We start from the raw sequence: 27,965 nt of genomic DNA on the forward strand, positions 1-27,965 counted from the left end.
GCGGCGGCGGCGACGTGCCCGACGTGCCCCGACGTGTCCGACGTGCCCGGCGTCAGCGCATGCGTGTGCGCGCGGGGCCCGTGTGTCCTCCCCGGTGACTCGCCTTCATCTTCTCAGCGGTTGGTCCAAGCCCATAAGCCCTCTTAATAATAATAATAATAATAATAATAATAATAATAATAGTTAATGATTAATGATGATTAATAATAATAATAATAATGTAACCCCAAGATCATTGCTCAGGTTCGCCTGCTCGGTGGTGATGTCACCCACCCGGCCCTGCCCTATTGGGGCGCGCGCTCCGGCCCGGGGCTCCTGATTAGGTTTTCTGGTTCAGAATTAGTGGAAACAGCAAGGAGGGTGAGTTCCCGTCTTCGCGGTTTTCCCCGGGCCAAGGGCCTGCCCGGTTCCTGGCCTGGCCGGGTTCAGCCTTCGCTTCGGTCGGCAGAGGACGTGTGCGGTGGCCGCGGCTCTTGGCCTGGCTGAGCACGAAGGCCAAGCGTCAGAGCCCGCGGGGCACGGGTGCGCGGGGGGCGGCGGAGGAGCACCAGGGAAGATGCCCCCTGAGCTAGTCCCGTCTCTTAAACATCAACATTCCTCTGTGACTGTCTGCCAGTCGTACAATGCCATCATCTTTGAGGAACGGAAATTCTGCCTTCCCTGGGAAACTCACGGTGGACGCAAGAGGACCAACAAAGAGCGTTCAGAAATTATATAAAATATATCATCAGCGAGCTTTGTAACGGGAAAAGGAGATGGGCTTAAGTATTATATATCCGTGGTCCGTTGAATTCCTCTGGTACCCACAAAATATCACGACAGCTAAAGGAAATTCTCAGTACTTTGGTGGACATGGATCACAGTGGCACAAAATAAGAAAGCATGGCTAGGTTTCTGTCTTGCGCTATTGGAAGGAGCACCCACATCTCTACATCATAATGGATCCAGCAAAGTTTTGAAGTAAATAGCAGTATCTTAATCTTGGGTTCAAAAAAGCCAATTTTACAAATCCAAGATAGAGAAAGACTCATCACATTCAATTTGGATCAATGTATACCATGGAAACAATATAAAGACGGACAAATTGGGGCAGCTAGGTGGCGCAGTGCATAGAGCACCGGCCCTGGAGTCAGGAGTACCTGAGTTCAAATCCAACCTCAGACAATAATTATCTAGCTGTGTGGCCTTGGGCAAGCCACTTAGCCCCACTGCCTTGCAAAAGATCCTAAAAAAAAAACCCAAACTGACAAATTGCCTTCTGGGGAGGGGGTGGAAGTAAGATCTGGAGGGGAAATTGTAAAACTCAAAATAAATAAAATCTTTATAAATAGAATGGAGAGGGGCAGCTAGGTGGCACAGTGGATAAAGCACCGGCCTTGGGGTCAGGAGTACCTGGGTTCAAATCCGATCTCAGACACTTAATAATGATCTAGCAGTGTGGCCTTGGGCAAGCCATTTAACCCCATTTGCCTTGGAAAAAACACCTAAAAAAATATAAAGTTAGTTAACTCAAATAAACTGCTATTAGGCAGTGCCCTCTCTCCATCTTGTTAACTTTGATGGAGACAGGGCACTGCCTAATAGCAGTTTATCTGAGTTTTTGTGTCCTGCAAGCTTAATATGATTGATAGTAGGAACTGACCATCAAAACCACTAATGTGATCTTAGACTGCATTAAAAGAAGTTTAAAGTCAGGACTAGAGGGTTTAAGAAGGATTCCTTTTAGCCTGTCCTTGTTTAGATTATCCCAGATGTTTGGTGCACAGGAAAAAACATAATAAATACTTTACCTATCTAGATGCTTCTCTTAAGTTATAAATGGTTTATATAACAACATTAAATTAACTTTTTTAAAAAATTCTGACAGATTTGTGCCTAAAATACAGTTACAGTATTGATTTTTTTTCTTTGACATCAGAAATCATAAAGCTTTGAATTAGAATATACAATAGTGGTATGTTCTTTCATAGATTCCTATTTTATTGCTCTTTGAAATAACTCTAGATAAATTTGCTTTCCTAAGATTGCAACCCGACCAAAAAATGCCTTATAGCTCCATCTCCCAGAAAGATAAGTAGGCCTTCCTACCCTATTCTACTTCTAAAGCTTCTCCCCCCCCACAGGATGGCTCCTGTCACTATCTTAAGCTGTATTTCTCCATTTAGAAGTTTTTTTAGTTCTCTCAATTCCACCTCAAACACAGAAGAATCAACTCTTTTCCCTGTATCTCCTTTCTGCTAACATCAGCTTCCAGGGGTTCAATTATCCTATCCATACAGATGACTCCCAGATCTCTATAGCTAGCCCTAGTCTCTCTCTTCTAAGCTCCAATTCCACATCCACCAGCAACTTGATGGGGATGACATCTAGACACACTAGACAGTGAAAACACTTGACATCTTGAACTTGATGACCCATAAATTGGCATATCAAATTCAACATGTCCAAAATAGAATTCACTATCCCCCCCCAAATCCTTCCAACTTTCCTATGTATTATCTTTTATTTTTATTTTTTTAATTTATTTTTATTAAAGATATTATTTGAGTTTTACAGTTTTCCCCCAATCTTGCTTCCCTCCTCCCCACACAGAAAGCACTGTCAGTCTTTACTTTGTTTCCATGTTGTACCTTGATTCAAATAGGGTGTGATGAGAGAGAAATCATATCCTTAAAGAGAACTTAAAGAGGTAACAGATCAGACAATAAGATATCTCTTTTTTTTCTAAATTAAAGGGAATAGTCCTTTCACTTTGTTCACACTCCACAGCCCCTTATCTGGATACAGATGGTACTCTCCTTTGCAGACAGCCCCAAATTGTTCCCAATTGTTGCACTGATGGAATGAGCAGGTCCTTCCAGGTTGAACATCACTCCCATGTTGCTGTTAGGGTGTACAGTGTTTTTCTGGTTCTGCTCATCTCACTCAGCATCAGTTCATGCAAATCCCTCCAGGTTTCCCTGAAATCCCGTCCCTCCTGGTTTCTAATAGAACAATAGTGTTCCATGACATACATATACCACAGTTTGCTAAGCCATTCCCCAATTGAAGGACATTTACTTGATTTCCAATTTTTTGCCACCACAAACAGGGCTGCTATAAATATGTTTGTACAAGTAATGTTTTTACCCTTTTTCCTCATCTCTTCAGGGTATAGACCCAGTAGTGGTATTGCTGGGTCAAAGGGTATGCACATTTTTTTTGCCCTTTGGATGTAATTCCAAATTGCTCTCCAGAAGGGTTGGATGAGTTCACAGCTCCACCAACAGTGTAATAGTGTCCCAGATTTCCCACATCCCTTCCAACAATGATCATTATCCTTCCTGGTCATACTGGCCAATCTGAGAGGTGTGAGGTGGCACCTCAGAGAAGCTTTAATTTGCATTTCTCTAATAATTAACGATTTAGAGCATTTTTTCATATGGCTATGGATTGCTTTGATCTCCTCATCTGTAAATTGCCTTTGCATATCCTTTGACCATTTGTCAATTGAGGAATGGCTTTTTGTTTTAAAAATATGACTCAGTTCTCTGTATATTTTAGAAATGAGTCCTTTGTCAGAATCATTAGTTGTAAAGATTGTTTCCCAATTTACTACATTTCTTTTGATTTTGGTTACATTGGTATTATCTATGCAAAAGCTTTTGAATTTAATGTAATCGAAATCATCTAATTGGTTTTTGGTGATGTTCTCCAACTCTTCCTTAGTCATAAACTGTTCCCCTTTCCATAGATCTGACAGGTAGACTAGTTCTTGATCTTCTAATTTGCTTATAGTATTGTTTTTTATGTCTATGTCCTGTAACCATTTGAATCTTATCTTGGTAAAGGGTGTGAGGTGTTGGTCTAATCTAAGTTTCTTCCATACTAACTTCCAATTATCCCAGCAATTTTTATCAAAGAGGGAGTTTTTATCCCAATGGCCGGACTCTTTGGGTTTATCAAACAGCAGACTACTGTAATCATCTCCTGCTTTTACACCTAGTCTATTCCACTGGTCCACCACTCTATTTCTTAGCCAATACCAAGCAGTTTTGATGACTGATGTTTTATAATATAATTTTAGATTGGGTAGGACTAAGCCACCTTTGTTTGCACTTTTTTTCATTAAGCTCCTGGCAATTCTTGACTTTTTATTTCTCCATATGAATTTACTTACAATTTTTTCTAACTCATTAAAGTAATTTTTTGGAATTTTGATTGGTAGGGCACTAAACAGATAGTTTAGTTTTGGTAGAATTGTCATTTTTATTATATTAGCTCTACCTATCCATGAGCAGTTGATATTTGCCCAATTATTTAAATCTGATTTAATTTGTGCGAGAAGTGTTTTATAATTGTTTTCAAAAAGATTCTAAGTCTGTCTTGGCAAATAGACTCCCAGGTATTTTATATTGTCTGAGGTTACTTTGAATAGGATTTCTCTTTCTAGCTCTTTCTGCTGTATCTTGCTAGACATATATAGAAAAGTTGAGGATTTATGAGGGTTTATTTTGTAATCTGCAACTTTGCTAAAATTGCTAATTGTTTCCAGTAGTTTTTTTAGATGATTTCTTGGGATTCACTAGGTAGACCATCATATCATCTGCAAAGAGTGAGAGTTTTGTCTCTTCCTTCCCAATTCTAATTTCTTTAATTTCTTTTTCTTCTCTAATTGCTGATGCTAACATTTTTAATACAATATTGAATAGTAGGGATGATAATGGGCACCCTTGTTTCACCCCTGATCTTATTGGGAATGCCTGTAGCCTCTCCCCATTGAATATAATGCTTGTTGATGGTTTCAGATAGATACTGCTAATTATTCTAAGGAACAGTCCATTTATTCCTACACTCTCTAGTGTTTTTAATAGGAATGGATGCTGTATTTTGTCAAAAGCTTTTTCAGCATCTATTGATATGATCATATGATTTATGATAGGTTTGTTGTTGATATAATTGAGTATACTAACAGTTTTCCTAATATTGAACCAACCCTGCATTCCTGGAATAAATCATACTTGATCATAATGTATTATCCTAGTGATGACTTGTTGTAATCGTTTTGCTAAGATTTTATTTAGGATTTTTGCATCTATATTCATCAGGGAAATAGGTCTATAATTTTCTTTCTCTGTTTTAACTCTTCCTGGTTTAGGTAACAGTACCATATTGGTTTCATAGAAAGAGTTAGGCAGAGTTCCATCTTTCCCTATTTTTCCAAAGAGTTTATATAGGATTGGAACCAATTGTTCCTTAAATGTTTGGTAGAATTCACTTGTGAATCCATCAGGCCCTGGAGATTTTTTTTTAGGGAGTTCAATAATGGCTTGTTGAATTTCTTTTTCTGAGATAGGGTTGTTTAGGTATTTAATCTCTTCTTCATTTAACCTGGGCAACTTATATTTTTGTAAATATTCATCCATTTCACTTAGATTATCAAATTTGTTGGCATAGAGTTGGGCAAAATAATTTCGAATTATGGCTTTAATTTCCTCCTCATTGGTGGTGAGTTCACCTTTTTCATTTATGATACTAGCAATTTGGTTTTCTTTTTTTTAATCAAATTGACCAGGGGTTTATCAATTTTATTGGTTTTTTTTCATAATACCAACTTTTTGGTTTTATTTATTCAATAGTTTTTTTGCTTTCAATTTTTTTAATTTCTCCTTTAATTTTTAGGATTTCTAATTTGGTATTTAATTGGGGATTTTTTATTTGTTCTTTAATTTTTTTAGTTGCATGTTTAGTTCATTGATTTCCTCTTTCTCCTATTTATTCATATAAGCATTTAGAGCTATAATATATCCCCTGAGAGTTGCTTTGAATGAATCCCATAGGTTTTGGTATGTTGTTTCATTATTATCATTATCTAGGATAAAATGGTTAATTCTTTCTATAATTTGTTTTTTGGTCCACTCATTTTTTAAAATGAGGTTATTCAGTTTCCAGTTTGTTCTGGGCCTATATCTCCTTGGCCCAGTATTGCATATGACTTATTGCATTGTGATCTGAGAAAGATATATTCACTATTTCTGCCTTTCTGCAGTTGATCATTAGGTTTTTATGTCCTAGTACATGGTCAATTTTTGTATAAGTTCCATGTACTGCAGAGAAAAAGGTATATTCCTTTCTATCCCCATTCAGTTTCCTCCATAAGTCTACCATATCTAATTTTTCTAACAATCTATTTACCTCCCTAATTTCTTTCCGATTCCATGATATCAGGGCAGTTTTCCATCACTAGATCCTGTAATATTAAGTCCAGGCTTTTTTTTCTCTTCAATGTTTTCAGGAAGTCCTATAATTTTTCAGGTTACCCCTCCTCAATCTATTCTCAAGGTCAGTGGTTTTGTTGATGAGGTATTTCACATTTGCTTCTATTTTTTCTATTTTTTGATTTTTTTAAACTGACTCTTGCTGTCTCATGGAGTCATTAGTATCTGTAGACTCCATTATTTTTTGGGGGGAGTTTTCTTCATTAACCTTTTGCAACTCCTTTTCTAATTGGTCAATTCTACTTTTGAAAGAGCTTTCCATTTGACCAATTGAGGTTTTGAGAGAATTAATTTCTTTTTGCATTTGCTCATTTGAGGATCTGAGAGAATTATTCTCATTTTGTATTGGTCCAATTGATGATCTGAGAGATTTATTCTCCTTTTGTGTTTGTCCAATTGTACTTTCTAAGGTTTTGTTTTCTTGTTGCAAGGTATTAATTGTCTCTCCCAAATTTTTAAGCTCCTTCCTTATTTCTTCAAGGAAGTCTTTCTGTGCTGGAGACCAGATTGTATTCTCCTCAGATGTTCCAGGTCTCTCTGGGTTGGGGTCTTTCCCTTCCAGGAATTTTTCTATGTATTCACCTTTCCGCTGACCCTTCTTCATTATGCCAAGACCTTGAGTTGGGGGGGGGAAGCTGGTTCACCTGGGCTTGGGATCGCTAAGGGCTTTACTGAGTGCAGTTTCTCTGGCTGGCCAGTAGGAGGTGCTGGTTGCCCTCTCTGGAGTGTCTGTGACCTTGGTTGAGAGGCCTTCTCCTTTTGCCTGTTGGAGCTATTGAATTCTTTTGCCTTCAATCAATGGTGGGCTTTACCCTGGCCTGAGGTCATTCCTCAGCTGGGTTGGTTCTTTGCTCACACACCTGGGCCTGAGGTAGAAGTAGTTTGCAATTGTTTGTTTTGGAGGAGGTGTCAGTGCAATGGAGGCGTGGACTCAGTTTATCAGACCAAAGGAGCCCAGGGATGGTGTCCGCAGCTGTCCTGCACCAGAACTCTCCCCCCAGCCCCATCCCCAAGCTCCAGGCAGAGAGCACCAACACCAGCGCCTCTGCTTCCCCACAGACCCAAGCCCCTTTCATCCAGCCCCACCGCTGATCCAGCAGGTCCATCTCTGCAGCCCTCAGACTCCTGGTTCCAATTCAGCTGTTAATCTGGCTGATCCAGGGCTGATCCTCCCTCTGAGCCCAGACTCACCCGCCCGTGCTTGGCCAAAGCTGCTGCGGGAGACAAATCCTGAGATAAATGTTCTTTCTCCTGGCTTTTCTTTCCGGGTTTTGTGGGTCGGATTTCTTTTAAGAGGTTTGTTTCATGTGATAGATGGGGAAGAGATCAGGAGACTTTAGAACTGTGCGGTCTTCTCTCCGCCATCTTGGCCGGAAGTCCCTATTTATTATCAAGGGCACCATGATTCTCCCTTCTTTAGAGGGAGTTAAGTGACTTTCACAGACTCAGCATTTCAGAGCTGAAAGTGATATTTCATATGATCTAGACTGGTAGTTCCTAAGCTTTTTTGTGTGTGTCATGTGCCCCTTGGAAAATCTAATGAAGTATATGAACTTCTCAACATAATATTTTAAAATATAGAGGATTAAAAAGAAAGCCAAAACAAGCCACTTAACCCCATTGCCTTGTCAAAAAACAAAAAACTTAGGGGCAGCCAGGTGATGTAGTGGATAAAGCACTGGCCCTGGAGTCAGGAGTACCTGAGTTCAAATCCAGTCTCAGACACTTAATAATTACCTAGCTATGTGGACTTGGGCATGCCACTTAACCCCATTTGCCTTGCAAAAACCTAAAAAAAAAAAGAAATGAGTACAGTGGACACAGAAATGCAAGTTGACTAGCATGAAAAAATTAAATCTTAGAGTTAAATCTAAATCTTAGAATTCTGATAAAAAAATTGGATTTTCAGTTTCTAATGAAGTTATATATCTGAATGTCATTTCCATGTGTAAAAATGTCAATCTGACATATCATATCAAGGCCTGCTCTTCTCCATTTCAATACTGAATTGACCTATGTCAAAACAATCTGGTCAGCTTTGTAATAGCACCAACAAATTCTTTTATCTTGGTCAACAAATCACAAGATAAGAGATAACTTGGATGAGGCGAAATTCTGTTTCTTCATAAACTTTCCTTCTCCAGCCCAAGTAGTATTCCTATCAATAGGAATTTGAAGTGAATATTATAATTTATGAGAGGATCATAATGTATTATTAAGCCCTCTCATTGGCTGTTTAACCAAGTTTTATGACTCTTTGTCCTTTCTGTATGCCTCACAAACTTTGTATCAGAGTAGACAACTTTAATGATATCTTCCGCCTATAGGTTTTTCGGTAAATCTTAGAGAATCAAACTTCATGTATAACCTAAAATTTTCTTTTGTTTTATTTTAAACTTAAAAATTAAGGTTCACATTTAGTAGGGCAACTCTTCCTGCCCAGAAAGAGGGATGAAATGATATCTTCACACATATTCCTATGGAACTTAAGTAGAAAGGAGAAAGATTCCAGATCCCTTTGTCCGTTTGCAGAAATAGCTCTGTTTCAGACGTGCAAATGCCAAAAGGTTTGGGTCTTGTGAAAAATGAGTTTTGCCCTTTTAAAATATATATATATATATTTTAACTTCTATTTCTTCATCTGTAAGAACACAGGTGGTTGGAACTTCACCTTTCATTTAAAGCCTCCTAATCAGATCAAATTAGAATAGGTGAACTTTGTCTTTAGAGAGCCTTTTAAGGTAAAAATAGACATTTTTATTAAATAAAATTTTGAAGTTGTATAAACAAAAATCTAGTGCAGTTAGTATTAAGAAGAGAAATAGTGAACTTGGAAAACTTTGTACCCAATTAAGTTGATAAAGGTATGATATACAAAATATGTAAGGAACTGATTCAAATATACAAAAATAAGAGTCATTCCCCAAAAGATAAATTACCAAAGCTATGAATAAATAATTCTGAAAAAAAGAAAGAACTCCAAATCATTAGTAAGAAAAATTAAAACAACTGAGATTCTATTTCACACTTATCAGAGGGGCAAAGATGACAAAAATGGAAAATTGCCATTGTTGGAAGGGTTATGGAAGAACAAGAACACTAATACTCTCTTGGTGGAACAGTGAATTTGGAATCTATTTGGAACTATACCAAAAAAGTTATGAAGTTGTATAGATTTCAAAGAAACCAAAGAGAAGAGGAAAAGACATATATATATGTATAAGAACAAAAATAACTGCAATTTTTTTGTAGCACAAAAGTGAAAACAAAGTAGGTAATCATTAGTCAGAGAATGGCTGGGCAAATTATGGTGTGTAACTATAATTGCATTCATTTGCTTTTATATATATTCAAATATAAGCTCAATGAAAACAATGATTTTTTCCTCATATTTATTATTTATATCCTCCACACTTATCACAATGCTTGACCTAGAGAAGTTGCTTAATAAGTGATTGTTGGTTGACTGATGGATTAATTAATGAAAGTTTATGAAAATTAGCCTTTTCTTAACAAATTGTCATTTGTAAAGGTAAATCTTACTTTAAACCTTCTTAATTCTATCAAGGTGGCTCCCTAAGATTATTTCTGTGCAATGAATTTCTTTAGGATAACTGATAGGGCACTCCTTTTTGCTGGATTGTCTGAAGTTTAGGTCACCATCTCTTCCTGGGTTGGGGTAGGGATTGTACCCTTCTTTGAATAAACCATAGGTGATGCTTTAGATCCCACCTTCTGGTAATCAAAACTATAAAATCCCCTACCATAGGACTCCATGGGAGGTTGTAGGGGTGGGGTTAGCTCTCTAGCTAGAACCCCATACACACACATACACACACATACACTGCATAATCCACAAACTTAAAAAATATTAATAAATGTTTTTTAACCTAATTCTGTTTTGCTCTTTCTTAAGGCCAAAGTCTGGTAATTAACAAGTCCCTGAATAGGACAAACTGCAAGTTAACATATATCAAAATTAATGTTTATTTTTTTTTTAGGTTTTTTTTTTTTTGCAAGGCAAATGGGGTTAAATGGCTTGCCCAAGGCCACACAGCTAGGTCATTATTAAGTGTCTGAGGCCGGATTTGAACCCGGGTACTTCTGACTCCAGGGCCAGTGCTCTATCCACTACGCCACCTAACTGCCCCAATGATTATTTTTAAGGCCAAAAGTCAGTAAGGACTCCTCCTCATTTTGGGAAATCCTTCATAGTCTCAATCTCTTCAACAACGTTCTGTGCCTGTCTTGTCCCTTTTAAATATTCTGTATGACCTGTCCAGGAAGTGTTTGAGTAAACATAGAACTGAGGTGGCTAGGTGGCGCAGTGGATAGAGCACTGGCCCTGGAGTCAGGAGTACCCGGGTTCAAATCAGGCCTCAGACACTTAATAATGACCTAGCTGTGTGGCCTTGGGCAAGCCATTTAACCCCATTTCCTTGCAAAAAAAAAAAGGGAGGGGAATCTCTCAAAATCCTCAAGCCAAAATCCCTTCTTTTCCCCTAAATGGTAGAACAACCTTTCAAAATCCTCAAGTCAATATATTAATTAAAAAGTTTTTGCACTAATAAAATCAATGCTGCCAAAATTAGAAGGAAAGCACAAAGCTGAGAAACAATCTTCACAACTAGCAGTTCTGATGAAGTTCACATTTTTAAAATATGTAGAGAATTGGTTCAAATATATAAGGTCACAAAGTCATTCCCCAGTTGATAAATGGTCAAAGGATAAGACAGTTTTCAAATGAAGAAATTAAAGCTATATATAATCATATGAAAAAATGCTCCAAATCATTATTGATTAGAGAAATGCAAATTAAAACAAGAATGAGGTATCATCTCATACCTATCAGATTGGTCAAGGTGAGAAAAAGGGAAGATGACCAGTGAGAGGTTGTGGAAGGACTGGGACATTGATGCATTGCAGTTGGAATTGTGAACAGATACAACCTTTCTGAAGAGCAATATGGAACTAAGCCCAAAGAGCAATAAAATTGTTCATACCCTTTGACACCCAGCAATTCCAATTCTGGGTTTATATCCAGAAGAAATTATTAAAAAAGGGAAAAGTCCTACATGTTCCAAAATATTCATAGCAGCTCTTTTTTGTAGTGGCAAAGAATTGGAAGTTGAGGGGATTCCCATCAATTGGGGAATGACTAAACAAATTATGGTACATGAATACTATGGAATACTATTCTATAAGAAATCATAAATGATCAGAAGCGTGGAATGAATTATGGGATCTGAAGGGAATAGAACCAAGAGAACATCAACAACAACGTTGTGAAATGATCAACCCTCTGAGAGGAGGTAGCTCCTCTCAGCAGTTCAGAGAACTAGGACAACTCTATTAGACCAGCAATGGACTGTTATTATCATCATCCAGAGGAAGAAAAACACAACAAACAAAAAACATCCCTCCAGAATCTGATGAACATTTTACAAAAATTATCTCTTATATATCTCTCTCTTAATCCTAATTCCTCATACCAAAAATAACTAATACTAATCTGTAAATATATTTATCAAAATATGTATGTACAAACTAATCTGACTTTTCACTGCTGAGGGGAGGGGATGGGAAGGGAGGGTGGAAGGAAATTTTTAACTTGAAAATATGCATGTGCAAGTGGAAGAAAAATAAATAAATTTTAAAAATTAAAAATTAAAATTAAAAAGTGAAAAAAAATCCTCAAGTCAGGTACCCTTCCTTTCCCATAATCCATCTTGGTTTAAGTCATCACTAGATGTAGGTCTTTCCTGTTCCAGAGGTTCCCTTTCCAGAAGCCAGATGGTCCATGGTCATCCTGGAGGTCTCCAATCTGTTTCAGGATATGCTCCAAAGTCCATCAGAATCAGATCACTGGTACTGACCTAGCTTTCCAGGATATGGGAATAAGATCCTTTCACCCTGTGGTGACTTTCAAGAGTTACATATTGGGGTGGCTAGGCGGTGAAGTGGATAAAGCACCGGCCCTAGAGTCAGGAATACCTGAGTTCAAATCCAGCCTCAGACACTTAATGATTACCTAGCTGTGTGGCCTTGGGCAAGCCACTTAACCCCATTGCCTTGCAAAAAAAAAACAAACCTAAAAAAAAGTTACATAAAGTTACAAAAGTTCTTTGGTGCAGGAGTTTTCTTTTCTCTCCATTACTTTGAACACAGTTGAAACTTCATATGGTTGTTGAATTTGTTGAATACCTTCTGGGTCAGGAAAATAGATTAGCACATGAGGCAGTATACTAACTTGGAGGTTAGTCCTTTGTGCATTAGTGATTCACAGCATGACTTTAGGCAAGTCACTTCACATACGTTCTCCAATAATCAAGGTAGGTTCAGACAGAAAAAGTATAAGAAGTAATTAATATTATTATGCTTCCACATGAGGTAATTCTTGCCACATCAGCAGGAGTTATAGCACAAGTTATTCAAACAGGAGAAAAAGTGGAGGGGTTGACCAATCAGAATAAAGGCAGCATCCTCTTAAGATTTGTTTTTTTTTTTATTCTCAAGAGCTAGTTGCTTAATGAACCTCCTACATAGTAACTGACACCCCCCCACACATAAAATTAGAGCTCTAATCATGGGTCTCCTGACAAAGTGGGACAACATGTTAAGGAGAAATATGAAATGGGCAGATAAGGAAGACTGTAACCCAGAAAAGGAATGATCCAATCAGGCCTGGAAGGGAGTTGTGTCATTCCAATAGAGCTTATTCTCATTTCTGTATTTGACATACACTCTCAATTTGGAGGTATATCCTTTTCTTGCAAGAAAAATAAAGGTTTTTCACTCTCTGAGCTTCATGGCATTATTGAGCCTGAGTTCCCAATGAGAATGTCTCAATGGCTTTATTTCTAACGAAACTATAGAGGAAAAAGTTGTTGGGGGAATTTTCTTTAGTTCATACATGCTTTAAGCTTCACAGCTCACTAAGTGTCTCTTTTCCAGGATCTCATTTGAAGCTCACAATTTGTAATGTAGAAAAGTATAAGAATGATCTAATTCACAGGACAGGAAAAAAGAAAGGGAAGGTGAAGAAAGGTTAAATGTCTTGACCAAAGTCACATGGCAGCAGTGGGGACATGAACCTGGGTCTTCTGATTATACTAAAGTGCCTCTTTTTTTTCCTCTCTAAAGTCAGAGGAAGCAAATGTAAATTTGGGAGAAATTTTTTAGAGCTCCTTTAAGAGAAACTGTTAAAACTCTTTTTAATATTTGTATCTCTCCACACCCCTTTTAGGACCTGAGTGAATGGTAGAAATAGTATTAAAACACCACTTGAGTTAATAGGAGTCCTCTGCAAAAAGCAAAAATAAAAGGGGAGGGGGAATTAAGCAGATTGGGGAGCTCCTCAAAGCAGGAATGATAGTGGAAAACTTTGTTTAGCTGCAGATCTATATGGGTGACATTAAAGGTAAGAACTCTATGTGAACGGATCTGAGAGTAAGAGGAGTGAATAAAAAGGTAGCGGTAATGCATGGGCATGCTTTGGTTAATGTACATCACATATCTGTAGACCAAAGAAAGAGACTCAAGATGGGTTATTTTTGGGGAAAAGGTAACAAAAAGCATGGAAATAGCTAAAAACACAGTAGCTTGAAAAATGCTTGAAGATATGTTGCCAGAAAATATAGCCAATTAAAGACTTCAAGGGTTTGAGCAAATTGAATAAATCCACTTTAAAAAGATTGAATCAGAAGAATTTTGGGACAAAAAAAAAGTTTATTACATATTACTGTGGTTAGTAAAAGCTAAGGGTAAGAGAAAATAAAGGCGTGGACTGATCCCAAGAGGATTAACAAGAACAGCAACAGTCCACTGCCACCAGGTTATAAGCAGTAGAGTATAGAGACAGGATTTGGGGGATCACATTATGCAAGAACAAGCTGGTCTCCCATAGGGAGACAGCAATTCAACTAAGAGGGTGAGCTTTTAAAGGGGCAGGAAGAGAAGGTAATTAGGGATATGCTGTTGAAGGAGCAAAGATGAGGTAATTAAGGTTGTGTAGATGAGGGCCTGCAGCTCAAAGACCTACTCCTTTCAGGATAGGGCAGGGATCCATTGTTTTGTGGATAATGGTTTGTCTTGTGCCAGGGGGGCAGGGACTTACTGAATCCTAGTCAGGGAGGTGCAAGGTACTTTAGTAAAGTTCACTGCCCTCATCTGATAGCTTGGACAATTGGATGCGGGATCAGTATAAAAGGCAAGGCCAGCTCACGACAAAGTAATTATCCAACATATTTCTTTGGCCATATTTCTTCTACTGCATATAGCCTGGTATTCCAAGATAAACAATTCTGAACCAGGATTAAAGAGAGATCCTGAAGAACTTCAAAAGTATCCCTTGCATACAAATGTGTGGAAAATAGGGATAGATGAAATTTGGGGAAAGCTTACAGAAAGGATAGGCCCATGGAACATTTACTGGATACAATGGGCTGGGACAATAGCACTTTGTGGAACACACCCCACTTAATTACTACAGTCTTGGTTGAACATGTCAGAATGAGAAACCTGTTTAACTTGGTTTGGAATTCATAATTGTTTGGATTGTCTAAATAAATAGACATTCTGGCTTATAAATCAAAGGAGACTACTTAAGTGAGCTAGTTACTCACAGCTTAATAAACCTTAATGAAAAGACTTAGGCTTGTGATTTCACTGATGGGCAGCAATTCTGTGACAAGTGATTAGGTTTCATTTTTACATTTGTTAGGAGAAACTGAGGAAAATAATTTATGTCTTACAGAGAAATAACTTGGGAAGATGAGGAAAAGAGCTGAAGTGATAGAATCTGAGGAATGTAGGCTTGTTGGAGGTAAATCAAGCTAATTTACATCTTACTGGGAACAAAGGGAATTTCTATAGAGAGGAAGGGGATAGACTTCCAGCAGGAAAACAAAGGATCATAATTAGTAGGTAAGTGTCAGATTCACATTTCTGTGTTATATCTTTCAAAGACCTGGCTACTGTGGGGAAGGGGAGGTTTGATAAGGACTTTGAACCCATTTGGGGAGAGAATTGGGTACTTTGGCAAGACCCAGCCAATTGGACATGGGAGGAACTTGAGTTTCTGGACAGGAGATCAAAGGCCCAGATTTCATGGGGACACCTCTTCGAGTAATTTTGGGAAAGGATTTATTTCACTGAAGCACTGGGAGACTATTAGAAGTATGAGATTAAAAGAAATCTCCAGACCTGTCTCATTCATATCAAGAAAATGCCTATATCAGGTAGCAATCCAAAATTTGGGTATGTCTTATAGGGCTGTAGTTATTCTAGTTTTCACTGTTTCTTGTCACCAATTCTTGATATCAAAATGGTAGGAGAGGAAAATGGTAGATGTGCTATCTCAAGATAGCAAGTCCTAACAAAGATGCTTGAATGGGTCAGAAATGAGAAAATAGACACCTGCTCCTCTCCTGAATCTGAGTGTCTCAGAAAGACAGGAAATGTTTGTGTTCTTTCAAGTGAAGATTTCCCTAGAGAAACAATGGGCTTGGCTTAGAAAATTCTTAATTCTCCAAGACAATAGGATGAAATACTGCCCTTCCTAGTCTACGGAAACAGATTTTATGAGTAGCAGGAAGAAGATAAGAAATACATAAGAAATTTCTGTGGAAGGATAGAGAACTGGTTTATGAACTGCAGCTTCTTTAGTAGATAAGCCACCACTTCTAGGCTGCCAAGTAATGCTTACTGAATAACGTCATCAGAAAGTTGAAAATACAATGGGAACAATATTTCAACTGCCGGAAAGCAAAGGCCACAGCTTGGAGAGATCTTTGAGAGAACATTAAATTTAGGATTTTCTATGAGACTTATTTTTGATTCTATAAAAAGCACAGAGGTCAGCGTAAATAAAATGGTTGAGAAGCTGAAACTTGGTTCTTATGTAGAAACTAGGTAAACATTCTATTTCTCCCCATCCCTGCAGAGTCTGGCTCAAGTCAGACTTGATAAACAGAGCAAGCTAAAGACTTCATCTGCATAAAAGATTTGAAAACTATTCAGGCAAAGAAACTCCCTGTTCCAAACTTCCTGAAGAATAGAGCATTTATTTAAGTGAAAGGCAGAAAACAGTATGCTCTGAAGATTCCTGGTAATAATATGTGGCCAAGAACGAATTTTTTGCACTTTGTATTCATTTGCCACTTTCATAGGAATATGGCTCAGTAAAAAGCCCAAGTCAATTATAACCACTTTTGGTGGAAAGGCTGCTCGTCTATAAAAAAATAAATGGATTAAAAAAACTAGCATTTTTGGAAGGAAAATTAATTTAGCACAACACTCATGAACACACCCATATATGAACTACTCTGGTAAGAAAGCATTTCTTTGACCCTGTTCAGGCTGGGTTTTAAGTTGCAGGAGAACTGGCCTGAATCTCAGAGTACACACTGTAAAGACAAGTCTTTCAGAAACCCAATTTAAAAGGTATATTTCAAGGGAATTAAAGATTGCAACGCATCTTCAAAAAGCCTTACAACAAAGTTGTCAACAAATGAAATTGGCTGACAGAAATAAAAATGTAGAGTCTCTTAAGGGGAAACTTTTCAACACTCTTGAAAAAGGTTTGTTATATGTTTTAAAAAGTTATTACATGTTTAATCTAAATCAGATTAATCACCATCAAGGGGAGGGAAGAAGAAAAATGCGGAATTCAAAAAGAATGTTGAAAACTATCTTTGCATGTAGTTGGAATAAAAATTTTTTAAAAAGGTTAAGAAAAAACTTTGTTGGTGAATTCTTTCAGTCATATTCCAACTCTCCATCACCTCATTTGAGGTTCATGGCAGAGATACTAAAATGGTTTGTTATTTCCTTCTTCAGCTCATTTACAGATGAAGAAACTGAGGCAAACAAGGATAAATGATTTTGCCTGGGGTCAAACATCTAGCAAGTATCTGAGGTCCACCCAATTCCAGAGCAAGTATTCTATCTCTTTCACCACCTAAGTATCCAAAAAAACTAAGGCAATGATGGCCATAATGTCAAGTCAGGCCCTAGGTCACCCGAATGAACCAAAAGGCAGTTTTGTTAAGTTATTACTAAGTAACAAGCACCATGCTAAGTCACGGGATACAATTTTCAAAAAGTCCCTGCCTAGGACAGCTAGATGGCAGTGGATAGAACACTGGCCCTGGAGTCAGGAGGACTGGAGTACAAATCTAGCCTCATAGACACTTAATAATTACCTGTGTGACCTTGGGCAAGCCACTTAACCCCACTGCCTTGCAAAAACCTTAAAAAAAAAGGGAAGGAAGATACAGAGGGAATAAATGATGGGCCAGACAGGATATTTTACTTCAAAAAAACTATAGGGAAAATTCCCCCTTAGGGAAATCAGCAGACTGACACATAGAGTACCCTATGAAGACACCATGACCAGAGAAAAATGGACTGGGTGCAATTGGTTGCTCTGTTTATTGTCAATGAAGACCAGAATCTATTAGGCTATTCTGTGACTCCCTGGAAACTAATTTAAGATGCTGTATTTCTAAGTAAAATACTGGCAACAGGAAATGAAAAATAGATATTGATACATAAGAAAGTACAAGCCCTGCTAGACAGAGCTAGGGACACTAGAATCACTGCTCCTCCTTAGCCCCTAAAACTAGCCTCAGGCTGGATAATACAAAACTAGGGGCATCAGAATCATCTGCATCTTAAACCCCAAAGATATAGGAGGTAGGACCAAGGAACCAAAATGATCATAAAGTGCTTTTTTAGTTACTTCTAACATTCAAATGGAAACTAGTGCACTAAACAATATTGAGGAAGAAATGAGATGATGATTTCACTAATCTAGAGAAGTCCCAAATGAGGAAATTATTTTACAAAGGGGACAGTCCAGTACTTGCTCAAGGTCACAGGCTAATATGTGACAAAGATAGGATATATACCCAGTATTCCTGGCTTTGAGGCCATACTGCCTCTTTGATAACAACAATAAAACAGAACATTTAAAGTAGAAAGTTGAGTTGTGTCTATAATAAACTATACTTATTTCCATATTTAATAAAAATGTCTCACAAAAGATGAGCAGAACCAGAAGAACATTTGTACACTTTAACAACATGGGGTGATGATCAACCTTGATAGACTTGCTTACTCCATCAGTGTAATAATCAGGGACAATTTTAGGGGATCTGTGGTGGAAATTACTATCTGTATCCAGAAAAAGAACTGTGGGGTTTAAATAAAGACCCAAGATTATCATCTTCATTTTTAAAAAGTTGTCTAATGTATTATATAATTTTGCTCTAATATTTTCTATCTACCTAAAGAATGTTTTTTCTTTCAATATATTCAATTTTGATATATGCATATCATGGAAACAAATGTAAAAACTATCAGATTGCCTTCTATTGGGGGGAGGGGAAGGAAGAAAATTGTAAAATTCTTTACAAAAAAAGATTGGTAGAAACTACTATTGTATATAATTGGAAAACAAATAAAATATTTATTAAAAAAATAAGAAAAAGGTCTCACAAGAATTTTGGCAGTGATCTTCGAGCAAAGGGTCTATCTTCAGAAAATAAGCATCTGTTACATTCTGATATGGCCTGAAGGGTAGTATGACACTTAAATTGGGAAAGGACCTTAGAGGGTCACATCTAATTCAACGCTTACATTTTGAAAATCTCCCAGGGGAGATGACTTGTCAAAGGTCACATAGGGAGAAAGTGGGAGAACTGGAATTTGAAGCCAGTTCCTTAAGACTTTAAATGCCAAGTTCTTTCCAATGTACCATGGATGGGCCATTCAGAGGCTATCCAAATCCTGGTCAGCGCTGTGGAGATGCTGGAGACAAGACCCCAAAAGGCCTGCATCTGAGAAAACCAAGTATCCCCCCACCAGGGACAGACCATCTTCATGGGTTCTTTGCCCCACCTTAATCACATCAATCACATCAAGTTGAGAAGTTTATTGGGAAAACATGACAGGCAGAGACACCTCACATGACAAAAAAGAAACAGACTTTGAAAATGGCCCCTCTAGCCATGTGAGAGCCAAGCCCCATCTCCCTTCAAAGGACAGAAAATCTGGCAGATTAGTAACCACATTCTATGGCAGCCAATGTACCCTGGAGGAAAGCGTCAGTCTGAACAAAGCCTGACACTGCTCCCCCACTAACAGTAAACACAGAGCCCTTCTGGAAACAATGTGGGTCTGATGGAAATGCTGTTCAGCCATCTCCAACCTGGGAAGCTGCAGGGGGACAGGGACTGAAGAGGTTGATAAGGGCATCTTAAGAAGGGTCCCAAACTTTCAGCTTTTCAGTCACTTTGACAAATATTTCCAAGTAAAAAAAAGTCATTTATGTAAAATGCCCAATGTTGTTTTCTGAGAGTTCCCCCTGGACTTCTCCCCCACTCCACACACCCACAGATGCAAATGGTAGAGCCCAAAGGCCACATTTTTCAAAACAGAAAAGCAAGAACAAGCCCTGGCACTCTGTAAGGAGTCAGGAAGGAGCTGGAGTCTGCTGGCGCCTCTCCCACACAGGCTTGTGTTCTCCAAGGCGACTGTCCAGCAGGTATAGTGCAGTGGTCTAGGTAAGGGTCTCGCCCTTTGTTACCTGTCAAAGGAAAATAGACACAGCTCAGTTTACATGGATTAAAGAAGGTGCACACCTAGCACCCTCATCCAGAAGTCCCCTACAAGTTCTTCCCTTAGACATCTCTGTCCCAACTCAAGAGAAGGTACCTCCCCAGTGATGCTCACCCTTGCTTCAATGTACTCAATTCTCCGTTCCAGGGCTGTCAGCTTCTCATTTAGTGTTGCAAGCCTTGAACGACAGGACATATCTAGTAAAAGGATATGGAAGGCTCAGAGTCAACATCACAACAGACTCAAACCATTCCCTGCCCAAGAAGAGGAACCAAGACCCTAGGTAGAATACATGTTTAAAGTAAAGCCTATGAGCAAAGATCTCTTAAAACGGTAGCTACACAATTATTGCCCTAAGGATCAATGCTAATCATAAATGTTTATGGAACAATCAGTGAAAAGATTATTTCTAGCACAGGAAGCACCTTAGATGCGCTACTCTATCTCCCTAATTTTGCCTTTGAGAAAACTGGGGGAGGGGGCAGCTAGGTGGCGCAGTGGATAGAGCATGGGCCCTGGAGTCAGGAGGACTTGAGTTCAAATCCAGTCTCACTTAAAACTGCCTAGCTGTGTGACTTTGGGCTAGTCACTTAACCCCACTGCCTTAAATTTTAAAAAAAAAATGAAAAAAATGAGGGAGAAAATTGAGGCTCAGAAAACATGAGTCAACAAGATTATTCTAATAGTTATAGTTCCAGTCACTGGCAGAGCTGAGTTGAGAATATCAGTCTCCAGACACCTCAACTATTTTCTTTCTACCTTCACAAAAGAGCCCTTCTTTTCCTCCATCCTTCAGTCTGCAATTTATTCTTTGGGGGGGGGGTTGTAAGGCAATGGGGTTAAGTGACTTGCCCAAGGTCACACAGCTGGGTAATTATTTTCACTGTCTGAGGTCAGATTTGAACTCAGGTACTCCTGACTCCAGGGCTGGTGCTCTATCCACTAGGCCACCTAGTTGCCCCCAATTTATTCTTTAAGTTTATTTCAAATAGCATATGCTATGACTTCAAGGTACTAAAGTAAAAATGAGAACCGAGCAAAATAGTCACTCTACCTTAAAATTCATAAAAAAAGGAAATGGAGTCATAATGTGACCTGTCCCTTGAATTTCTCAATGACAGACTTCAAAAATCTTAATAAAACAAGAGGGAGATTCCCTATAAAACTTTAGATCATGAAAGAGTCAATATGGGAGGGATAGGAAGCTCTCAAAAATTAAATTCTGAAAATACAAAAAGAAACAGAATGAAGCAGGGAAAAAAGGAAGGTGTTTACAGAAACTGATATCAATTTTTTTTCTTCTTTTTTTACTTCTTATAATAAGGAATGGTTCTTTAGGTGGGGGAGGGATACCATTTGGAAATGAAGAGAATGTAAAAATTATCAATAGACCACTTTTAAAAATAAAAAGAAATAGGACAAGGTAATTGAGGATAAATACAAAAGTCAGAAATTCTAAGACAAGGTAGTTACTACTTATGTGGATGGGAAGAAAACGTATGACAGAAAGAAGATAAAAGAACTCAACTCTTATTTTGCTTTGAAAAATTTCTGTTTAGGAAAATAATCTTTGGATTGAAAAGGGAAGACAGCAAACCCAATAGGAGACAATACCATGATACAGAAGCCCAAAATGCTAATGTCATTTCAGACTGTGTTAGAAGTGGCACAGTAAATAGGACAAGATAGCTCTGGCCTGCTCTGATTAGACCCCACCTAGAACACCATGGTTGGCTCAGAATTTATTTTAGAAATATCTTTAGAAACTGCTTCCCTGTGGGGTACAATGGAAAGAATGTCAGATCTGGTATTAACATCTGAGTTTAAATCCCAACACTTCTAGCTATATGACTTTAGTTAGGTCATCTAACCCCTCCCAGTCTCAGTTTTTTCATTTTTCTACCCCACAAGGTTGGAGCAAAGGAAAATAATCTTTGAGCTTTGAGCAAAGCAATGTATAAATCATGTTACATGGCAATTCTATGGACTTCAAAATCTATTTCAAAAGCACAAACTGTGTATAACTTACTGCTCTATTCCTAGCCCCACTAGATAGTAATTCACATTCTCTTTAATCTACCACAGAAAGCACAGCTTAGAAAGCCAAAAATTAGGCTGAAAAATCGGTTTCTATCTCAAAAGCAAAGGGCCCTAATGTCCTCCCTTCTGGAAAGGGCAATGATTCCCTCAGACTGCCAAGGCTTTACCCAGCCATCTTTGCAAAGGGATGGGCCCTCCTACTGCTTCCCTGTACCATCTGTCAGACCCAGTCACAAAGTCCGCATTTCATCAACTGTAAGCCCAAAGAGTCATGCCATTTCTAATGGCTAAGAATTAAAACAAAATACACTCTTATGGTTAAATTTATTTAATTCACAAGTACAGCAAGAACACTTTTAGTAAGAAACAAAAAAGTCAAAGAAAATACATGTTGCAATTACTCATATATGGATTTTAAAAAACCTGTTTCCACTGTAAATCCTAGGTCCAAACTATAAAATATAAGTCTACATTTTTCTTTAAGTTATACTTGGACATAAGACTCTTCAGTTCTAAATTCACCAAGTATTAGAGTCACTTTAGGAATAAAATGGCTGTGATTTGAGTACTCATCAGTACTACCATGTCTGATCCTAATTTTCCAGACATGGCTGTTGAACAGAATGTGGTGAATAGCAGTGTAATGTTATTATTAAATTTTAGAAGGAAAGCCTCTAGATTTAAGAGAGCTCAATTTCTTGCTTGAAAGCACAGTAATGTATATACACCACAACTTAAAAGAAACAATCTTCTATGTTAAAAAAAAACAACTACCCATTCCAAAGGGTTGAGTTCTGATCTTTCACACCCAATATCATTAATCACTAAGACAACGCCAGTGAACCTCTCACTCCTGACCTCTTGACAGACAGCAAGGAGTTCTTCAGCCTCTAAGTTAAGAAACTGCTGAGTCAGAGAATGATATGAAGAAATGTCTTGGTTTCAGTTCCTCCAGGGTAATGGGAAGGCCCAGATGTCAGGAACTAATACCAAATGTCAGAAAATTCTCAGTTTTAATTTAACTGAATACTATCTACCAGGTAGGAGTGTTTAACTTTTTTCCAATTCAGAGAATCCTTGACTATTACAGTGAGAAGGGGCCTTTTCAACAGTCTAGTCCAAACCCCTCATTTTACATATAAGGAAACTTTGTTCCAAAGAGGGCACATAACATGCTTTGGGGCCAACAGTTAAATAGTGACCAATATAGGAATAGAAGTTTTTGACTTCTGGTGCAGGGCTTTAACCACTTCTATACAGCAGCATCCACTTGGGGATTTCTCAGGACACATGAAACTGTTCTTCCCATTCAGTGCCACTGGCTTATCTACAAACTGAGAAGTTTTCTTTCTTTCCATTATGGTAACCAATTGATCAGGACAGATACAAAGTTTCTGTAAGACAAGACCCTGCCCTAACAGAGATATAAAGAGAAGAGAGGTAGCTACAAAAGTATCATAGGCTACAAGAGTCAAAGACCTTGGTTTATAGCCTAGCCTCAGACACTTAATCTGTGGGGCTTTTTGGGCAAGAAACTGAACTTCTCCAGACCTAATCTGTAAAAGGGAGGGTTGGACTAGATGGCCTCTCAAGTTCCTTCTGCCTCTAGCTCTTCCTGGAGGAGGCCGTGTCTGAATTACCACAATCATCTTTACCCTCCATTCCTCCCCTTCTCCAATGTAAAGAAACTCAGGACAGTGAGTCCCTCTAAGGTCAGACTGACTCTTTCAGAACTGTCTTTATAATATTGGCATTACAAGGGAAGCTAGGTGGCTCAGTGGATAAAGCACCAGCCCTGGACTCAGGAGGACCTGAGTTCAAATCCGACCTCAGACACTTAATAATTACCTAGCTACGCGGCCTTGGGCAAGCCACTTAATCCCATTGCCAAAAATAAAAAAATAACATTGGCATTACTGTATAAACTTTTGGTTCTGCTCGATTCACTTTTGACTAGTTCATCCAAGGCTGAAAACATCCCCTTGGTCACTTAAAGCACAAAGAGTTCTATCATATTCCTATACCATAACTTAATTAATGGAACACCTCTTCAGTTTCCACTTCTTTGACATCATGAAATAAGCTGCAAGAAATACTTTGGTACATATGGGTCCTTTTCCTCTGATCTCTTGAAGATAAGACCTAGTATTGCTATTATAACTAGACCTGTTTCCACTTCATGATTTTGAACTCTGAATTTCCCCCTTCAGGGGGCACTCGGGTGGTACAGTGAATAAAGCACCCACCATGCTGTCAGGAAGACCTGAGTCCAAATCCAGCCTCAGACACTTGCAAGTCACTTAACCCCATTACCTGGCAAATAAATGAATGAATGAATGAATGAATAAGTGTTTGTTGTTTATGTATGTATCATGTATGAAGTTCCCTTTCTCCTGACCTTACATCTCCTAACCTGCTTCACTTCTCCTAAACCAATTATTTATTACTCCAGGCTTTCAATCCTATGCTATTCTCCAATTCACCCCATCTGGCCTCATTTTCCTCCCATCACAGTCTTGACCTGTCCCCTTTGTCCACCTGCTATTTAGACCCTGCCAAAACTCAAATCTTGAACCATTCCCCACCATCCTCCTGTCTTTTCTACCCTTTCTCTGGAGCTAAAGGCCACCAGAGGAAGCCATGCAAGTGTGATGACTGACTCTACAACAAAATCATGTTATCTAGTCTTAATCAGACCTCCAGAGACACTGCACTCCTTTTATTCTTTTGATAGACTCTCACACTCCACAGGGTATACTTCAAACTTCCTTCCTTAAGCCAGATACATACAACCCTTCCCCTCAACACATCTTTCATCTGATAGCCTTGCCTCCTGCCTTACAGAGAAAACAAAGAACTTCCCCCAGTTCCCATCCTCAATTCAAAATCTCTCCATGTCTTCTCTAGGCTTCTTCTCCAGCTCCAGTCATTGAGGAAAAGGGACCCTTAGTCAAATCCCTACCCTTTATTTTCTTGCTCATCTCTCTCTATTATTTCCTTCCCAAGACCTAAGCCCATGTCCAGGTCTCCAACATCCTTCAAAATCCTCCACTTGATCCTGCTATGTTCCTAAACTACTATTTTATATCTATAAGGAATTTCTCTGCCAAATTCTTACAAAGAGGGGTGGCTAGGTGGTGCCGTGGATAAAGCACTGGCCCTGGAGTCAGGAGTACCTGGGTTCAAATCTGGCCTCAGATACTTAATAAGTACCTAGCTGTGTGGCCTTGGGCAAGCCATTTAACCCTGTTTGCCTTGAAAAAACACACACAAAAAATTCCTACAAAGAATCCTAGACCACCTCTACTACCTTACCTCTCTCTCCCCTTCCCCCCCATTTCTTCAACTCCTTGAAATCTCTCACTATTCAATTAAAAGTGCTTTCTTCTAGCCTACCAAGATCTCCTAGGTGCTAAATTTTTTTTTTCTTTTTTCAGTCTTCATTCTCCATCTTTTTTGCATTTTTTTTGGACACTGCTAACAAACCACTCACTCCCTCTAAATGGAAAATTACTCCTCCCTTAGATTCAGAGACATTAATTCTTTCTACCTCTTAACTTTCTCAAATTCCTCTGCTGAATCAGCAATTCATTTCCCACCTCTCCAGAAGTGTTCCTATTCTTATTTCTTCACTTTCTCCCTTGGTGACCTCATTATTTCCCCTTGAATTTAATTTCCTCTACTTAGATAATAATTCTTTATATCAAGTCCTAACCTTTCTCCTCAACTCCACAATTCCACAGTGTCAACTGATACCAACAGGATATTGTTTTAGCAAGGCAAAATGAGTATGTTCAAACAGAATTCATTATCTTCCATCTTACCCACTCAACTCTACCTCCTTCAACCTTTCCTGTTTTTGCTGAAGACATGAAGAATTGTTTTCACAATTTGCTTTAAATCATTTCACTAATTTATTCCCCATATTCCATTACTTGCCAAATAAGTTTTGTTAATTCTCTCCCCATTGCTGCTCCAATGAATTTTTTCCACTCACTTGGCCACCAATCTAGCTCATGCCATTGTCACCTGTCATCTTAAGCATTTGTAATTGGCCTTTCTTTTTCCATTCAATCTAATGATATAAGCTACCCAATCAATTTTTTTAGGCATGGGTCAGATCAGGTCATTTCCCTGATCGAAAATCTTCAATAGTTCCCTATTACCTTTTGTATTCCTCATCCTGGCTTATAAAATCCTATATAATCTTGCATCCAATCCACCTTTGAAGACTTAATTCATATTACCTTCCTTCCCCTATATGCCATATAAGGGACTATTAGATACTTCTCAAATTCTTCACTTTATTTTCAATCTTCATATAATTCACACAATCTTACAGTCACGTCTGCATTGTCTCCTTCCTTATCTCTAACTCTCAGAAACTATGTTCCTTCCAGGGGCTTCTTCCTTAGTGAAGGTCTTTCCTCATCAAACTCTCCTGTATTTATGTTATATCCTCCCAATAGAAAGGAAGCTCCTTGAGGTCAAGAACTGTATGGCTTTTAACTTTGTATGTCTAGAATCTGGCATCGCTTCTTGTGGTCCTTGAATATAAAAGCTCTCCAAGCACTAGTTGAGGGAATAACTGGAGTCAGAGGATTGGTTTAAAACAGTGGACTTGGGGGCACGGTGGATAGAGCACCGACAGGCCCTGGAGTCAGGAGGACCTGAGTTCAAATCCAAACTCAAACACTTCATAACGACCTCGCCGTGTGGCCCTGGGCAAGTCACTTAACCCCATTGCCTAGCAAAAATGAAAATAAAAAGACCTGACAAGTAGGAGGAGCATCTCCTCTGGAGGGAAAAGAGCTCTGGATGTATGGTGTGAGGACTGAGTTTCTTTTTTTCTTTTAGGTTTTGGCAAGGCAGTGGGGTTGAGCGGCTTGCCCAAGGCCACACAGCTAGGTCATTATGAAGTGTCCGAGACCGGATTTGAACCCGGGTCCTCCTGACTCCAGGGCCGGGGCTCTACCCGGCCGATCCCTGCCTTGGCTTCCGTGCCCCCTCCCCGCTTGGCTGCCCTACAGCTTCGGCCCCTCCCCCGTGGCACCCCGCGGCCGGGCACAGCGCAGGCGCCTGAGGAGCGCCCCCTCGCTGCGGGCGCAGGGACTGGCCCCCCGACGACCCTCCACCCCCCAGGCCGGGCTGCCGGGGCAGCTCTCCCCCGGGCCCGGCTGGCACTGGGCACCCCGCACCACCGGCAGGGGTGGGGGCGCGGGGGCGGCCCCTCCCCGACGCTCACCGAAGGAGTTCAGGAAGTCGGCGATCTTCTTGATGCTGCTCGTGATGACCTCGATGTACTCGCGGTTCGCCCAGTCCTGGTGGATCTCGCGCTGCACCGGATCCTCCTGCCCCGCCATGGCCCCCGCCCGACCCAGCGCGCTTGCGCCGCCCACGCCGGAAGCGCGCTCCAGGCTCACGCCCCGCCGACTCCCGGAAGACGGAGGGGCAGGCGGCAGCGCGCACGCGCGCCCGGACGGCCGCCCCCCAGCCTGGCTCGGCGGAGCGCTTGGGCGGGAGGCGGGCTCGCGCGTGCGCGCTGAGCCTGACGTAGTCGGCGGGGGTGGGCGCGTGTGTGGGGGCGGCCCCGCCCAGCTGGCCGAGGCCGTGGGAGGAGTGCGCGTGCGCGTGCGCGTGCGCGTGCGCCGGCTGGCTTCCTCTCCCCGGGCCCGAAGCTCGGTCCCGCCGAGCCAGCCCCTGGGTCACGTGCCTTCCGGCAGCGGCCGGGGCGGGGCGGGGGCGGGGCTGAGCCCGGGAGCTCCGGCTTCAAGCGGACCCGCACCCCTCCCTGCAACCCGGGGCAGGGACGAGCCCCCCAAAGTGCCGTTCTGGCGGCTGAGGGTCCGGAGGATGCGAGTGGAAACCCGACCTCGGAGCTTTGACTCTTTTTAAAAAAAATTTAATTGATTTAAGGCATTGGGGTTAAGTGACTTGTCCAAGGTCACACAGCTAGGCCGTTATTCAGATTTGAACTCAGGGACTCCTGACTCCAGGGCTGGCGCTCTCTCCACTGTGCCACCTAGCCGCCCCATCTAGATCCTT

At 39.9% G+C, this 27,965-nt stretch overlaps 1 protein-coding gene and 1 long non-coding RNA gene across 2 annotated transcripts; one reads left to right on the plus strand and one right to left on the minus strand.

Moving 5' to 3' along the window:
• Nucleotides 1-72: 72 nt before the first annotated feature.
• Nucleotides 73-18,805, plus strand: LOC141496257 (uncharacterized). Its single transcript, XR_012470988.1, has 3 exons — nt 73-119; nt 15,013-15,182; nt 17,097-18,805. It is a non-coding gene; the product is annotated as an uncharacterized LOC141496257 (long non-coding RNA).
• A 374-nt stretch (nt 18,806-19,179) lies between these two features.
• Nucleotides 19,180-27,345, minus strand: BRK1 (BRICK1 subunit of SCAR/WAVE actin nucleating complex). The gene is made up of 3 exons (XM_074198594.1): nt 27,166-27,345; nt 19,995-20,077; nt 19,180-19,848 (listed from the first exon to the last, which is right to left on the minus strand). Exons 1-3 carry the CDS (start codon nt 27,281-27,283, stop codon nt 19,822-19,824), a joined length of 228 nt encoding a protein of 75 aa, XP_074054695.1. The 5' UTR covers nt 27,284-27,345; the 3' UTR covers nt 19,180-19,821.
• Between the last annotated feature and the right edge of the window lie 620 nt (nt 27,346-27,965).

This window comes from Macrotis lagotis, chromosome 8, assembly GCF_037893015.1.
Source record: "Macrotis lagotis isolate mMagLag1 chromosome 8, bilby.v1.9.chrom.fasta, whole genome shotgun sequence".
Classification (NCBI taxonomy): domain Eukaryota; kingdom Metazoa; phylum Chordata; class Mammalia; order Peramelemorphia; family Peramelidae; genus Macrotis; species Macrotis lagotis.

Coding starts and splice junctions, on each gene's coding strand:
- BRK1 (XM_074198594.1), bottom strand. CDS start 27,283: ATGGCGGGGCAGGAGGATCCGGTGCAGCGCGAGATCCACCAGGACTGG. Junction 20,078..27,165: donor CGACTTCCTGAACTCCTTCG/GTGAGCGTCGGG, acceptor TCCTTTTACTAG/ATATGTCCTGTCGTTCAAGG. Junction 19,849..19,994: donor TTGAGTACATTGAAGCAAGG/GTGAGCATCACT, acceptor TTCCTTTGACAG/GTAACAAAGGGCGAGACCCT.